Source organism: Equus caballus, chromosome 20 (genome assembly GCF_041296265.1).
Source record: "Equus caballus isolate H_3958 breed thoroughbred chromosome 20, TB-T2T, whole genome shotgun sequence".
Taxonomy (NCBI): Eukaryota; Metazoa; Chordata; class Mammalia; order Perissodactyla; family Equidae; genus Equus; species Equus caballus.
Window position 1 is genome coordinate 38,764,464 of NC_091703.1, and position 12,330 is coordinate 38,776,793.

Here is a 12,330-nt window from a genome sequence, read left to right on the forward strand (position 1 = left end):
ACATGCTGGGGATGGGGAGGTGTGAACATAGTCCACTCTGTGTGTATATCAGAGACATGACATTCAGCCTAAGAACCAGACTCTCCCCCATCTCACTCCAGAGACCCACCCCATTTCTGCAAACAGCACTGCCTTGCCCCCAGACACAAGAACAGGGGAGCAGTTGATGCTCTTAAAGGTCTCCCCCAGGTACCGGCTCCTGAGACTTGCACACACGGTTCTAAACTTCTGTAATTAAAATCTCTCCTGTTACATGTTTCCCCTAGACTAACTCTTCAAAGATTCTGGAACATTTTTAGGTCTTCAGGCTGCCTTCTCCAGGCTGGTTTGTCCCAGTTCCTTTCATTTTTCCTCATAAGCCTAATTCTTCCGCTTTCTAAACCTCCCTCCATCCCCTGGACACACTCACACAGCCCCAGAGTCTCCCCAAAGAAACTGCATGCAGTCCCCAAAGAAAAGCTGCATGTATCAGGACAGAGCTCAGAGCCCATGGATGTGGGGCCGGGTCCCTCTCTGGTTTCTTTCTGTTCTGATAGTCCTGGGCACGGCTGCTTTTGAAAATATCCCTATTAAGCTTGACCTTTTCTCTAATGCAAGACCCATTCTGCCTTCCAGGCCACAGCCAAGTGAGGTAGGAGAGCAAATGAGGCAGTTCTAGGGTTCACAGCTATGTTCTTTCTGAGTTCCTCTCCCTCTTCTCCAATAGAACTTATTTTACCTTGCCCTATATCTCATTTTTCTCCCCAGCCCTGGTAGGAGGAAACTTCATTGTTCGGGGCCATCAGGACATTCAGATTTAGTGGGGAAACAAAGAGCAGTATAATTTAGCAGGTAGGGTAGGCACCCTTTGGGATTTGGGATTTGGCAGCTGTGCCTTTGGCATGCTGTGTGGTACTGGGCCCATGATTGCCCCTGAGACTCGGTTTCCTATCAGTCACTTGGTGGGAGCCTAGCTTCCCTGAGGATACCAGGCAGGACAAGGCTGGGGAGTGAAATGTAGGAGTCTCAGGGCTCATCACTTGGGGTTAGTGGTTTGGGCCTGCAGGGCGGAGGAGGAGGGTTGGAAGGGGGCTGGGGCACAGTGGGCCACAGTGGCTCCTGCCCAGCATCTAAACAGCTTTTTTACAATGTCAAACAGGGGAAAGGCGGCTAGAGCAGCACATCCCCCCTCAGGCCGTTTCTAATGGTAAATATGTCTGCTCTCTCCGCTTGCTCTCACTGGCTTGCTAGGGGAAGGGCTAACCCGCTGGGGCTCCCACTAACCGCATGCCCATTGGGCCCAGTCTGACTGGGCTCCAGCCTGCCAGCAGGGCTCGCCTGGCAGCCTGGGTACTGGGCCCATGGGTGACAGAAAACCTGAGTCCCCACGAGCTGGCCCTGGAGCCTTCGTGTTGGTTTTGTCTTTTTTTTATCCTGTCACAATCTTTCTCTCCTTCCTCTCCTGCTCCCTCCTCCCACCTTCTCCCTCAGCCACCTTCTAACACCTCAGCCCTTCCCAACCATCTGCCCACTCCCTCTCTCTGCTTTCTACACAGCTAAAGACCCAGCCAGCTCCTTCTTACCCATCATGCCCACTGTGCCACCTGAGATAGGGGTGGGATAGGGTGAGATGCCATCCCCTCCTTGGGGCTTCTTTGTTAGGTTCTTACCCACATAAGCTCACAGTCCCAGCATCACTCACCATTCTCTCCCACCATAATGGTTAAGAGCATGACATTTGAGTTCAGACAGATCTGAGTTTGCATACTGGCTCTGCCACCTTCTAACCATATGATCTCAAGCAAGCTACTTTCTGTTCTGATCCTCAGTTTACTCTTCTATAAGACAGGGAGAATAAGAGTCTTCCCTTGGGGTTGCTGTGATGATTGAGATAATGCGTACAGAGCATCTAGTAAGCACCTGCCACAGACTAAGCACAGAGTAACTTTGGTTTTAACACTGTGACCTGAATAACAAAGGGTTGAGGCGCTGCCATCCTGCTGCCCCAACCCTGCCCTGGAGAGTGCTGCCCTGCAGGGGTGGGCAGCTATGCCCAGCTTCCTGGTCCAGCCTGGGGTGGACATTGTGCCAGCTCTGTTGCTTCCCATCCTGGATTCCTCAGAATCAACCTAGACTTGGCGCAGGATCTCTGTTCCCCTCTCCCTGCTCAGGGCTTGAGGGACATCATCTTATGCTAAGAGCACTCTCGGGAGTGGCTGGGCTTGGGGATTCTTCCATGGTCTTGGGGAACCTCAGGAGTGATAAAGGTGGGAGTGGCACATAGGAGATCCCACTGTGGCTGCTCCCAAACCAGGCATGACCAGGGAACCACAGGCAGAGTTGGCCTTGCGCTGCATTCCTTGCCTTGCTGGTCTCCTCAGTGACAAGGGTTGGGCCTGAGTCTTAGGAGTCAGAGATTCAAGAAGATGATAGTACTCTCCAATGCTTTTCTCACTCAGCTCCCCTGATTCTGAGAGCCACTCTCCTCTCTTCCCTAGCAGAGGCCTCCAGACTGTCTCTCTCTAATGGGAGAATTCTAGGCCCCCAGAGGATGGCCTCCACCTCCTCCACAGTCAGGCCTTGCACTATCTGAGCTGATGGTTTTTCCCTGGGCTCACTTGACTCTCCTGAGCTGCAGTTTAAACCTGTTTTTTCTCCTGCTCTGAATTCAGAAAATAGGGAGAGTGACCCATCCATACTCACCTCACTCTGGCCTCTCATAGAAGGGAAAACTTACCAGTCAAGAGGGGTTTCAGAAGACACTTAGCTCTGAGGGTCTCTAACTCTTTCACCTACCTTCTTATGCCCTTCCTTCTCCTCTAGATTCTTCTTCTCCTTTTGCCCCCTACCCTGCCCTAGATAATATCTCCCCATTCGCAGAGTAAAACAACAACAGAACAGCCAGCTTATTTCCATCAGGAACTAAAAGGAGGGCCCCGGAGGAGTTGGAGGTAGCTGGGAAGGGGTTGAGAAATGATCAAGTATGTGCTGTCTACTCTGAGGATGAGCAGTCAGTCCTGGAAGGGAGATCTTTCTTAAGACAGCTGGGCAGGGAGGAAGGGAAGATGAACTGGTGGTCATCCCTCAGCTGTCTTAGGAATCACCAGGCTCACTCTTCACAAGATTGCCCCACCATGACCCCCCATCTACCAAAGAGAGAGCCAGTGGAAAGAGGAGGAAACTCCTATCTGTCCCTTTTTATTCCCTGGCGGCGAGAGCCACCCTTACTTACCTCCCATCCCTCCCTGCGCCCTCCCCTTTCCACCTCCTCCACCCCCTCAGCACATTCCTGCCTGACAGCTCTGGCTTGTACCTGCCTCACTGCTGTCCACCTTGTTTCAATCAAGTAGGGGGCAGGGAAGTGGACTGCTTGGCTGCACTTGTGAGGGGATGGGGGCTGGGAGTGATGGGAGGAAGGGGGCTGGGAGCCTCCGCTTAATGCTCCTTCTAAAGCACAGGGAGGCAGCCGAGGCCTTCCCTTGGGCCTCTGTGCTCTCCACTACCCTCAAGTTCAGGACTCCTCCAAGCCGATAACCCGGTTACCATCCCCTGCCTCCCTCCTAAACAGAGACCTGTGCTGTCAACAATGGGGGCTGCGACAGTAAGTGCCACGATGCAGCGACGGGTGTCCACTGCAGCTGCCCTGTGGGCTTCATGCTGCAGCCAGACAGGAAGACGTGCAAAGGTAAGGGCTTTCAGAGGACAGGAGCTTCAGGGTAAGGGGCTGAGGTTGGGACCAGAGATAGAGTACCTATTATGGGACCTCCTCAATCCCCTGGAGGCTATCCTTATTATAAAGAACTGAGGACATGACTAAGGCTTATCTCCTGTCCACCTTTCCCATCTCATTTCAAGGGGCACAAAAGTCCAGCCAATTCCTTAGTGCCCCCTGCCCCTACACTCCCTTGTTTTCCCTACTCTCATTCCTATCCCCCTACAGGTCCCTAACCCTCTTGGTTAATGAACATGCCATTCACATTTGTCCCTGAGTCTAGAAGGATATTTGAGCCCTGATTGAGTGTGCACAAGGTCAGAAGTGTGTTTCTTAACCCACATTCTCCAGACCTTCCCAGTGGAAAGGCTATACTGGTCAGAGGGAGAATAGGACAGTGCTTGGGAGCACTGATGCTGGAGCCTGGCTACCTGAGTTCAGATCCCAGCTCTACCTCTTATTAGCTCTGTGATCCTGGGCAAGTTACTTAGTATCTCTGTGCCGCAGTTTCACTGTAATAATGGTGCTTGCCTCATAGGAAAGTTGTAAGGATTAAATGAGTTATATATAAGTTATGTATAAAGTACTTAGAACAGTGCCTGGCAAATGGTAAACACTTTGTGTTAGCTATTATTATGGTAGAATTTCCCACATTATCCATTCTATTTCCCCTCCTTTTAATTAGCCAGGTCTGAGGGAAAGGTGGAGTGGAGGGAGGAAAAAGGGAGAGTAGCCATACTGAAAATAATGATTCATTAGGTCTGTGTCCCCTGGTCACAAGGAGTGGGAACTGGGAGGAGGACTGGGCTCGCTCTTTGTGTCTTTTGGCCCAACAGCTGGCAGAGAGGACTGGGGGAGGGCTGGGGCAGTAGGTCAGACAGCCAGAGTTGAGAGGTTTCCTGCTGGGAAGGACTGTTGACAGGTATGCTAAGAGTGAAGTGGAAGGCTGCCCTCTCTGCCCCCTCCCCCAAGTAGGGGTGAGTAGCCTGGGTCCTGTCTGCCACCAGCTTGGGGAACTTGACCTCAGGAAGGAAGCCGCTTACCCGTCCCCCCCTTCCCTTCCTAGTGCTGAAAGCTGCCTCAGGCCTGAGTCTCTCCAGACCTCTCCTAGTCCAGCCCCCTGCCTGGTCCCCACCCCTCCCCCATCAGCTACCCAGCCTCACTGGCTCTCCTGGAGGTCCTCCCTGCCTGGCCTCTCTCCCAGCTCCTCCTTTCTGAAGGGCTGCCCCTTTGAATCTGCCACAATCCCCCAGGACTCCTGTGACAGGCAGGGGTGGGGGGCAGGAAAGGGATAAACCTATTCACCAGCCTTTTGGGGAAGGGCCATCAGGAGTGAGGGGCATGGACTAGCCCTATAGGTCAAATGCCCACCTACTTCCTGCTCCAGGCAATTCCCTGAGGGCCTGACTCTGATTCCCATCTGTCTCCTAAGAGGACTCAGTCCCAGGAAAGAAGGTATAATGGCACAGATCCCCTGAACAGGGAAGAAATGGAAATGGGAGACTGAGAGGAGTCAGAAGGGGCAGGCCCAGGGCTCTCCTTGATTTTCCGTGGCTCTGGGAGGGAGGGAAGGATCCTGTCTCCTTTTTGTCCCCAGTATTCAGTATTAACCTTTTATTCTCTCTACTTTGTCCTGCTTCCCCAGACATAGATGAGTGCCGCTTGAACAATGGGGGCTGTGACCACATTTGTCGCAACACAGTGGGCAGCTTTGAATGCAGCTGCAAGAAGGGCTATAAGCTTCTCATCAATGAAAGGAACTGCCAGGGTGAGCAGACTTGGGCCAAGGGGAAAGCCTTGGGAGCAGTTCTTGGGATAAATGAGCTTCAAGGAGGCCAGAAGTGCCAGAGTCTGAGAAACTCAGTAGACACTGTGGTGAGTCTCCATAGATAGTCCTGCTGTGAATTAGCAAATGTGCCCCTTCCTCTTGGCGGACCAGCTCTACACTATGGCACAAGGCTTGGCAAGGAGTGAGGACTGGATTTCACCCCAATTCATATCCTTGGCAGGGTTTGACCTGCATAACCACACATAGTGGCCCTGACCCATAGACACCAGATCTCATAGTTCTTGACTCCAAGGATTCCAAGTGGAGAGGGCACAAGGGATGGGTATGCATTGATCTTAGGGCTGGGCCATGAGTAGGGACTCTTTCAATTTAAGGGGGAGAGCCAAGGCCCCTCACTTGGGCCCTTCACCTGAGCAAGTGGTCCCAGAGTCAAGTAGCCCAAGACAGATTCAGTGGCTTGAATTCTTGCTCTTCCAGATATAGACGAATGTTCCTTTGATCGAACCTGTGACCACATATGTGTCAACATGCCAGGAAGCTTCCAGTGCCTCTGCCATCATGGCTACCTGCTGTATGGTGTCACCCACTGTGGGGGTAAGCCAGCAAATTTGGACCCTCAGCCACCTGGCTCCTCTTAGCTTCTCACCCTTCAATTGAACAAGTCCCTGATTTGGCTTGTGGCTATGGCAATCCCCAGGAGCATGTGCCATGTCTGCATCCATTGTGATGAAATGGGAGGAATTAAGACAACTGGGAGACTAGGGTATCAGGGAACAGTATTCTGCCTCCAAAATTTGTCTTGCATCCCCATCACTGCCCCTTAACTCCCATCCTTAGCTCCCAAATTACAGGCCCACTGGTAGGTAGGAGTGGAAGGCTTTAAAAAGCTTATCAGCTTGGCCCCTTCCCATTCTTTTGACTGGGGTTAGAGATAAGGGAAAGAGGTCTTAGATTTGAGCTCTTCTCAGGCCAGTAGTCATCTTGGAGTGCCTAGAACTCTAACCAAAGGTCCTCACTCACTGCCTGCTCCCTGGTTCCTACTCTTCCCCCACCATCGTTTGTCTGTGTCACCCTACTCCTTCCCCCAGATGTGGATGAGTGCAGCATCAACCGAGGAGGTTGCCGCTTCAGCTGCATCAACACTCCTGGCAGCTACCAGTGTACCTGCCCAGCAGGCCAGGGCCGGCTGCACTGGAACGGCAAGGATTGCACAGGTGGGCAGCGCCCTCTGCTGGCTGCAGCTGACACTGCAGTTTCAGGGGGGATGTTGGGGGTCCATGCTGAGGAAGGTATGAGGTAGTAGGGGGTGGAGAACGTAGCCATTTGAGTTAAAGACATGAAGTTTCTGGTAAATAATCCCTTCATCAATCTCTGTTTACAATTACAGTTCTGCATGTAGCTAATTCTCTTCCTCCAAATTACCCAACTGAGGGGGAGAGGGTGGGAGAGGAAGGCCTTCCCCTCCTCAGGCCTCTCTCCCCTTCATAGAGCCGGTAAAGTGTCAGAGCAGTCCTGGTGCCTCAAAAGCCATGCTCAGCTGCAACCGATCTGGCAAGAAGGACACCTGTGCCCTGACCTGCCCCTCCCGGGCCCGGTTTTTGCCAGGTACATAGAGGAGGTTGCTAGAGGGCTGGCAGGGAGGCAAGGCTGGTATACAGGCAGCTCCTCTGCTCCCCTTGGATTCCTCCATCCAGTGGTGGTTAGGGGAGCAGGTCAAAGCTGTGACAACTCCCTTCTCTCAGAATCTGAGAACGGCTTCACAGTAAGCTGTGGCACCCCCAGCCCCAGGGCCGCTCCAGGCCGAGCCGGCCACACCGGGAACAGCACAAACTCCAACCACTGCCATGGTGAGTAACAGCCCAGAGGCCTGTACCCACCCTAATCTCTTGCTTATTAACCCCTATTTCTCTTCTTCATTAATCCTCCTGGCCTTCCTTTTTCCTGGATCCCCTTCTTTGCTCTGTAATTCTCCAGCCCTGCTGACTTGCTCCCTCTGCCCCTAATGTTGATTCCCTTGGCTTTCATAATCCCTCTCCTCCAGCCAAGCCCCTGGCTTATTGCCCAGCTTCTCAACACCCTCCAGAGCAGCCCCCACCCCCATGGAACCCCCAGGCTGTGCTGAGCTTCTACCATCCCTCTAGAGGCTGCAGTGCTGTCAGTTAAACAGCGGGCCTCCTTCAAGATCAAGGATGCCAAATGCCGTTTGCACCTGCGAAACAAAGGCAAAACAGAGGATGCCACCAGAATCCTGGGGCCAGGTCTGGACCGGGGACCCCACTCCAATGGGCTGTCTGGTCACCAAACCCTTCCCACCCCTCAGCTTCTCTGCTTAGGGAGATCTCCAAAAACCCACAGGCACCCTGAAATCTGGATAGAGCAGGAGAGGGAGCAGATGTAGGCAGAGGGCCCAAGAAAGTCCTAGGATATTCCCCCACCAATTAATGTGTCCTAGACTAAAAGAGAATTGAGATAGTTGCAGTCAGAGATCTAGTGAGGTCTGTCCGGGTTGGAGTGGAAAAGTGCGAGCTAGGAGTGAGAACTTTTCCTGTCCCCAGGGGGTGCCCCTGGGGTTGACAAGCCCTCTCCCCTAGGTGGTGCACCCTGCTCTGACTGCCAGGTCACCTTCATCCACCTCAAGTGTGACTCCTCTCGGAAGGGCAAGGGCCGGCGGGCCCGGACCCCTCCAGGAAAGGAAGTCACTCGGCTTACCCTGGAACTGGAGGCAGAGGTCAGAGCCGAAGAAACCACAGGTGGGACTGGGGGCACTGCTGGGAGGAGGGTGGAAAGAGGAGGGCAGAGGTGCGGAAACCACAGGTCTCAACAGCAAAGGGAAGGGACAGAGCCTTTCCTAAGGGCAGACCCTGCCTAATGCCAAGCCCAGGAGCCAGTCCCTCTTACCATGCCCCTCCTACCTCCTAGCTTTGCTCCCTTACCCTCCTGCTGACAACCACTCTTTCTTTCTCCTCCTTCCCTGACTCATACCATCATCCACCACCAGCAAGCTGTGGGCTGCTCTGCCTCCGACAGCGGATGGAACGGCGGCTGAAAGGGTCCCTGAAGATGCTTCGAAAGTCCATCAATCAGGACCGATTCCTGCTGCGCCTAGCAGGCCTTGATTATGAGCTGGCCCACAAGCCAGGCCCGGTGGCTGGGGAGCGAGCTGAGCCAGTGGAAGCCTGTAGGCCTGGGCAGCACCGCGCCGGGGCCAAGTGTGGTAAGGGAGCCTGCTGAGGAACGTGGGAGCAGGGGAGAGGGGAAGGCCCAGCTTGGGCCTGGCTCAGAGCAGGACACTTTTTGGCTTCAGTTGCATCTCTCAAACTGTGAGGCAGCCAAGACCCTCCTGCTCATCATCCTCCCCTCCCTGGTCCCAGGCTAAAATGTAGAGGGACATCATGTGGGGCCACCAACCCTCCTACACATGCCTTTGGCCCTTGGTCCTTCCAAGCAGGATTCTATCTATTTCCAGACAAGGAGATTCTCCTTAAATCTGGGGGAGTGGGAGGGGTGTCCCAGGCCTGGGTGGTGGGAAACAGGGGGGGTGGGTGGCTAGCACGGCCGACTCTCCCTCAGTCAGCTGCCCGCAGGGAACGTATTACCACGGCCAGACGGAGCAGTGTGTGCCATGCCCAGCGGGCACCTTCCAGGAGAGAGAAGGGCAGCTCTCCTGCGACCTTTGCCCTGGGAGTGATGCCCACGGGCCTCTCGGAGCCACCAACATCACCACGTGTGCAGGTGCCAGGGGAACAAACAATACAGAGTGGGGTAGGGTGGGCACTGGGATGCCCATGGGCATGGGATTTCCCAAGGGCAGGCCCAGGCTCCAGGCCACTCTCCTAGTCAATGTCCTGTTTGTGTGCCTCTGTCCCCTGAGAATGGGTGACCCCATGGGGATGACCAGGACCATCCCCATCAGAGTTGGGCCCTTGGTTCATTGCAGGTCAGTGCTCACCTGGCCAACACTCTGTAGATGGGTTCAAGCCCTGCCAGCCATGTCCACGTGGCACCTACCAACCTGAAGCTGGACGGACCCTGTGCTTCCCATGTGGTGGGGGCCTAACCACCAAGCACGAGGGGGCCATCTCATTCCAAGACTGTGACACCAAAGGTGAGTGGGTTACCCACCCCACTAGGGGACTCCCCAACCCCAGTTATAGCCAAAAAAAACTCACTAAGTTCCCAGAGTGGACCCAAGTATGTTGCCCCACCCTCTTCCCCAAACCACGAAAGGCCCAGCTGTCTGACCAACCATACTATCCTGCTCACAGGACCCATCCTGACCCTCCACCAATCCCAAGCCTGGGAATTGGGGAATAAATAACAGTCCCACTTACCCATCTCCTTTGGAGAACTGGTGGCACATTCCCCTCAATACTACAAGTGAGTTTCTGTATAGGTTTGGCACAATGCTCGGTGCCTGAAAAAAAAGAATTGGCACTGTAGCCAACCACTCTGTCAAGTTTCTTTTTCCCTGGGCTTAAATTCTGGCATGACTAGGAAAGGTTGGGAGTCTGGAAGGAACTTTGGTGTCTTCAGTCTCCTGATTCTCTATGATGAATGCATCCTGCCCATTCCATGCTCCGGAACTCCCAATTGCCCGCCATCTTACTCCTACCTTTCCTCCTCGCCTGCAGTCCAGTGCTCCCCTGGGCACTACTACAACACCAGCATCCATCGCTGTATCCGCTGTGCCATGGGCTCCTATCAGCCTGACTTCCGTCAGAACTTCTGCACCCGCTGTCCCGGAAACACAAGCACTGACTTTGACGGCTCCACCAGTGTGGCCCAGTGCAAGAGTACGTGGCAGGCTAGGCTGGGGGAAAAGGGGTAGAGAGGCCTGGGAGCAGTGGGGATGGGAGAAGCAGGGGGTGGGCAGGGGGGAGTGAACCAACAGAGAGCAGTGCTGGGGAGTAGATGGGTAGGCAAGTCCCACCCTCAGTCTCTTCCCAGCCCACTCAGTCTCAAGACTAGTTGCTGGGCTGGGCCCTTTAGCACCCTCTCCCTGGAGTCAGGTAGTGGGGAGGCAGAGACAGGTGAAGTGAGATGAGAAGGTACTAAAAGGGCAGGAGGGAAGGTGGACCCAGAACACATGATGAACTAGGAAGACAGCTATCTACATGCGTCTGATTTCTACTTCAGAACTCTTCAATTTCCCCGACCCATTTCCCTACTGACTTCCCTTCTCTTTCTTGCTTTATCCACTGGGGCTTGGCTACAGATCGCCAGTGTGGTGGGGAGCTTGGTGAGTTCACTGGCTATATCGAGTCCCCCAACTACCCAGGCAACTACCCAGCCGGTGTGGAGTGCATCTGGAACATCAACCCCCCACCCAAGCGCAAGATCCTTATCGTGGTACCCGAGATCTTCCTGCCATCTGAGGACGAGTGTGGGGATGTCCTCGTCATGAGAAAGAACTGTGGGTGGCTACAGAGCTGCGCCAGGGATGGGCAGTCCAAATATCGTTGGGAGGGAGAGGGAGAGAGAAGATTGGTATAGGAAGAATTGGGGCAGTGACGAGGGAGACCTTGGGAGGAGAGAAGCTAACAAAGGAAAACAGCAGTGAATGCTACATGTTTGGTGGAGAGCAGAGTTAAGAAAGCCAGCACTGGTACTAGAACTCAAATAGTGTTACATGTGTCACTTTCCTATTCTAACATTTTTGCTGTTCCATTCATTTAAAAGTCAAATTTCTTTTGCTATGTGAGTGTCTGGATGTCAAGGAAGAGTTGTGGAACAAGCCCAGGGCAGTGGGAGAGGATATGTGTATGTAGTGGGTAGGGGAGGTGCATGCATAGGGAGAGCCTCTGTCAACATGATTCCTTCACCCGAGAGCCCTCACTCCAGGGTAGCCTGTTCTGCTGCTTTCCTAACCTGCTGCTTGCCTTCCCAGCCTCCCCATCCTCCATTACCACCTATGAGACCTGCCAGACCTATGAGCGCCCCATTGCCTTCACGGCCCGCTCCAGGAAGCTCTGGATCAACTTCAAGACAAGCGAGGCAAACAGCGCCCGTGGCTTCCAGATCCCCTATGTTACCTATGATGGTGAGCAAGGGCCGGAGAGCCAGGGAGGTGGGTGAGAAAGAGAAGGCTCACGGGTCTTGGGAAGGAGCAAAGGGAGAAGGAAGATTTCCCACCCCCTAAGCCCCTCCCCTTGGTTGACTTTGCAGAGGACTATGAGCAGCTGGTAGAAGACATTGTGCGAGATGGCCGGCTCTATGCCTCTGAAAACCACCAGGAGATTTTAAAGGTGAGTGAATATTAGCAACAATAATGATAGCCAACATTTAATGAGCATGTAACAATGTGCAGGCAGTATGCCAAGTGCTTACATGAATATGCTCATTTGATAGACACAATAGCTCTATGAAGTAGGTACTTTCATTCCTACTTTACAGATGACAAAACTGAGGCACAGAGAATTACAGAACTTGCCCAGTGGTAAAGCTGGGGTTTGAGCCCAGGCCCATCTCACTGCAGTGTCACCCACACTATCTTATACTTTGGGGGAAGAGAAAAGGGAGATGAGGAGATGAAATGACTCTTATCTCTTCCACCGAGAAATACAGGGAAAATGAGATACAGAGAGATGCTTTTGCATTAAGGCCCTTCCTTCCGTTACCCCCTCCTCACCTCCCACAGAAAAGCAGCAGATCCAGCACAGCATTTCTCAGAGTTAACTTAGTAGAGACTTCTTTTAAAGGAAAAGAAATGTTTCCAAAATTGAAGAATGGACTAGATTCCTGGGTCTGTGGATCCCAGTCTGAGAAAATCTTGCTTGAGAAACTATAGTCCTAGTCACAGTATTATCCTTCATAAATTATCAATGCAAAAAAAAAGTTTTATCTTTATGAT

At 53.2% G+C, this 12,330-nt stretch overlaps 2 protein-coding genes across 9 annotated transcripts in view; one reads left to right on the top strand and one right to left on the bottom strand.

Annotated features, from left to right (window-relative positions):
* TCP11 (t-complex 11) overlaps positions 1-12,330 on the bottom strand; it is a 132,842-nt gene that overhangs the window by 110,100 nt on the left and 10,412 nt on the right. The gene's annotated exons all lie outside the window — the stretch shown is intronic.
* Positions 1-12,330, top strand: part of SCUBE3 (signal peptide, CUB domain and EGF like domain containing 3) — a 37,946-nt gene that overhangs the window by 20,350 nt on the left and 5,266 nt on the right. The window contains exons 7-22 of one of the 3 annotated variants that reach the window (XM_005603832.4): positions 1,139-1,186; positions 3,548-3,664; positions 5,337-5,459; positions 5,958-6,074; positions 6,569-6,694; positions 6,969-7,085; positions 7,223-7,327; positions 7,622-7,738; positions 8,072-8,230; positions 8,479-8,694; positions 9,051-9,212; positions 9,418-9,585; positions 10,112-10,273; positions 10,696-10,893; positions 11,368-11,520; positions 11,646-11,725. In XM_005603832.4, coding sequence (XP_005603889.1) covers positions 1,139-1,186; positions 3,548-3,664; positions 5,337-5,459; positions 5,958-6,074; positions 6,569-6,694; positions 6,969-7,085; positions 7,223-7,327; positions 7,622-7,738; positions 8,072-8,230; positions 8,479-8,694; positions 9,051-9,212; positions 9,418-9,585; positions 10,112-10,273; positions 10,696-10,893; positions 11,368-11,520; positions 11,646-11,725 — 2,168 coding nt within the window. The remainder of the gene's footprint in view (positions 1-1,138; positions 1,187-3,547; positions 3,665-5,336; positions 5,460-5,957; positions 6,075-6,568; positions 6,695-6,968; positions 7,086-7,222; positions 7,328-7,621; positions 7,739-8,071; positions 8,231-8,478; positions 8,695-9,050; positions 9,213-9,417; positions 9,586-10,111; positions 10,274-10,695; positions 10,894-11,367; positions 11,521-11,645; positions 11,726-12,330) is intronic. The other 2 variants (XM_023624788.2, XM_003363700.5) reach the window with 2 other exon arrangements.